The sequence below is a fragment of the Sebastes umbrosus genome, chromosome 7 (assembly GCF_015220745.1).
Source record: "Sebastes umbrosus isolate fSebUmb1 chromosome 7, fSebUmb1.pri, whole genome shotgun sequence".
Lineage (NCBI taxonomy): Eukaryota > Metazoa > Chordata > Actinopteri > Perciformes > Sebastidae > Sebastes > Sebastes umbrosus.
This window is the reverse complement of record NC_051275.1, coordinates 35,643,133-35,645,572: the sequence shown is the minus strand read 5'-3', so window position 1 is coordinate 35,645,572 and position 2,440 is coordinate 35,643,133. Positions and strand designations below refer to the sequence as shown.

At 39.5% G+C, this 2,440-nt stretch overlaps 1 protein-coding gene across 2 annotated transcripts in view; it reads left to right on the top strand.

Moving 5' to 3' along the window:
• The first annotated feature begins 808 nt into the window (after positions 1–808).
• The window catches only part of LOC119491092 (NACHT, LRR and PYD domains-containing protein 4E-like), a 16,972-nt gene continuing 15,340 nt past the window's right edge, over positions 809–2,440 (top strand). For both annotated transcript variants that reach the window (XM_037774735.1, XM_037774736.1), the window contains exons 1-2: positions 809–965; positions 2,188–2,328. In XM_037774735.1, coding sequence (XP_037630663.1) covers positions 907–965; positions 2,188–2,328 — 200 coding nt within the window. In that variant the 5' untranslated portion in view covers positions 809–906. The remainder of the gene's footprint in view (positions 966–2,187; positions 2,329–2,440) is intronic.

The window sequence follows — 2,440 nt, the reverse complement described above, 5'->3', positions numbered from 1 at the left end:
CCAGCTGACTAACTACAGTAGCTAATCATGCTAACTATGCTAACCATGCTAACCATGCTAACAATGCTAACAATGCTAACCATGCTAACCATGCTAACAATGCTAACAATGCTAACCCTGCTAACCATGCTAACCATGCTAACAATGCTAACAATGCTAACCCTGCTAACCATGCTAACCATGCTAACAATGCTAACCATGCTAACCATGCTAACCATGCTATCATGCTAACCATGCTAAACATGCTAACCATGCTAACTATGCTAACCATGCTAATATATTATTTTTTCTAATATATAGTAATCAAATGAGAAGCAGAGAGACAGGACTGAAGGTTATCCGTTAGTGTGATGACAATAAGTGACACATTAAACATGACTGACTCTCACTGATTATTCATGTTTCAAACTCATGACAGGATGTAAAGCAGTCTAAAGTTCTTTCTTTACTGCAGTAAAAGTACAAATACAACACTGTAAAAGTACTTTGTTAGTAAGAGTTAAAGCTCTGCTTTGAAAACGTCACTCAGGTAAAAGTACACAAGTATTAGGTCTGAGATGCTGGTGCTCTAGTGCGACATCTAGTGGCTCTGAATGTCATCTACAGAACCTTTAACGGATCAGCAGGAACTGAGAGTGTTGTACTATAATACATGATATGAAGACATTATTATTACTGATGCATTCAGGTGTAAACTGCATTTCACTGTTTTGAACTGTTTTATAGAATAATAATAATAATAATATATATATATAATAATATATATATATATATATATATATATATATATATTAGGGCTGTCAATGTATTAAAATAGTGAATGCTGATTAATCTCAGATTAATGACAGGTGTTTTCTCTGTTCTAAATGTCCAGAGTGCATCTCTCCCAGCAGGGTGGACTCTGCTATGGATCAGTGTGAGGAGGGAGTCCCCCCCTCTAAAACCACTCAGAGCAAAACTCAGAGGTGAGATGACCATCTCTAACTGTCCACCATCATTATTCACACTCACTGTCACACACTCAACTACTCTATATGGTTATAATATTAACTACTGAATGGTTATAATATTAACTACTGACTACTGAATGGTTATAATATTAACTACTGAATGGTTATAATATTAACTACTGAATGGTTATAATATTAAAGGGACTATTTGTAACTTTCAGAAATGCTTGTTAACAGCGACACCTGTGGCCGTGAAATCAAGGAAAGTCAGCATCGGGCTCGCGCTTGCTCGCTCTCAATATACCTGAACGAGCATCACTCAACACAGTGAGGCGACACAAGTCAGCTAAAAGCACAATATCACTCTATATTTCAGCTGCTTGGCAGTAATGTTAGCTGACCAGACGAAGGTCTCTCCATGAACATGATTTAGATCTGATCCTAGTGTTGGCTTTTCCTGCCTAAGTGCAGGCTGAGGCAGCGGGGCTCTGCAGCGAGTCTCCCTGCTCTCTCCGCCCGCAGCCGGAGAGAGCAGGGAGACACCGGCACCCGGTCGGTAACGAGAAGACAACGTAAATCTCTGTAGAGCTCCGTCACTTCACAAGACACGGGAAACCTCTGTTGGTCTGGAGGAGCTGCAGCAGTTATTTCTGCATAAACGTCCCCTGTACATTCACTAGATATTCTCAGAGCTAAACTAACTCTTCTGCAGTGTGGAGTGAGCGCGCGTTCACGTCTAGAGGTGGAGCGAGCTGAGCTGTCTGAGTGAAGGCGAGCAGGCAGAGGAGGAGTGTACAGCGGCTACACGCGAACGCGCATATGCGAGCGCGCATGTGTGACGACCCGCTACATTTATGCGCGTACAAAGTTACAAATAGTCCCTTTAACTACTGAATGGTTATAATATTAACTACTAACTACTGAATGGTTATAATATTAACTACTGAATGGTTATAATATTAACTACTGAATGGTTATAATATTAACTACTGAATGGTTATAATATTAACTACTATATGGTTATAATATTAACTACTGAATGGTTATAATATTAACTACTGAATGGTTATAATATTAACTACTGAATGGTTATAATATTAACTACTAACTTTATTAGTGAACAAAGAGTCAACAACTGATTAGTCAACTAATCAACTGAGAGGAGACGGTTTCTTTCTTCAGATGAAGTTTTGATGAACAGGAGAACGTTACTCATCACTGTCTCTGTTTGTGTCAGGATGCAGCGACAGAAACCAGACTCTCCTGGACCAGATCCTGGATCTGAATCTGGATCTGAACCCAGCTGTGTGTCCATGAAGAGTGACTGGTCTATGGATTTCCCTATCGTCTTTAAAGCTGGAGAAGCTGCTGATGGAAGGTAATAATACTGGGAATGCTGATTCAGCATTTCCAGTATTGTTCTTCTAAGGTTTATTCAACTTCAACTATTTCTTCCGTACGTTTTTTGGCCTTTAACTAGTCCTGCATAC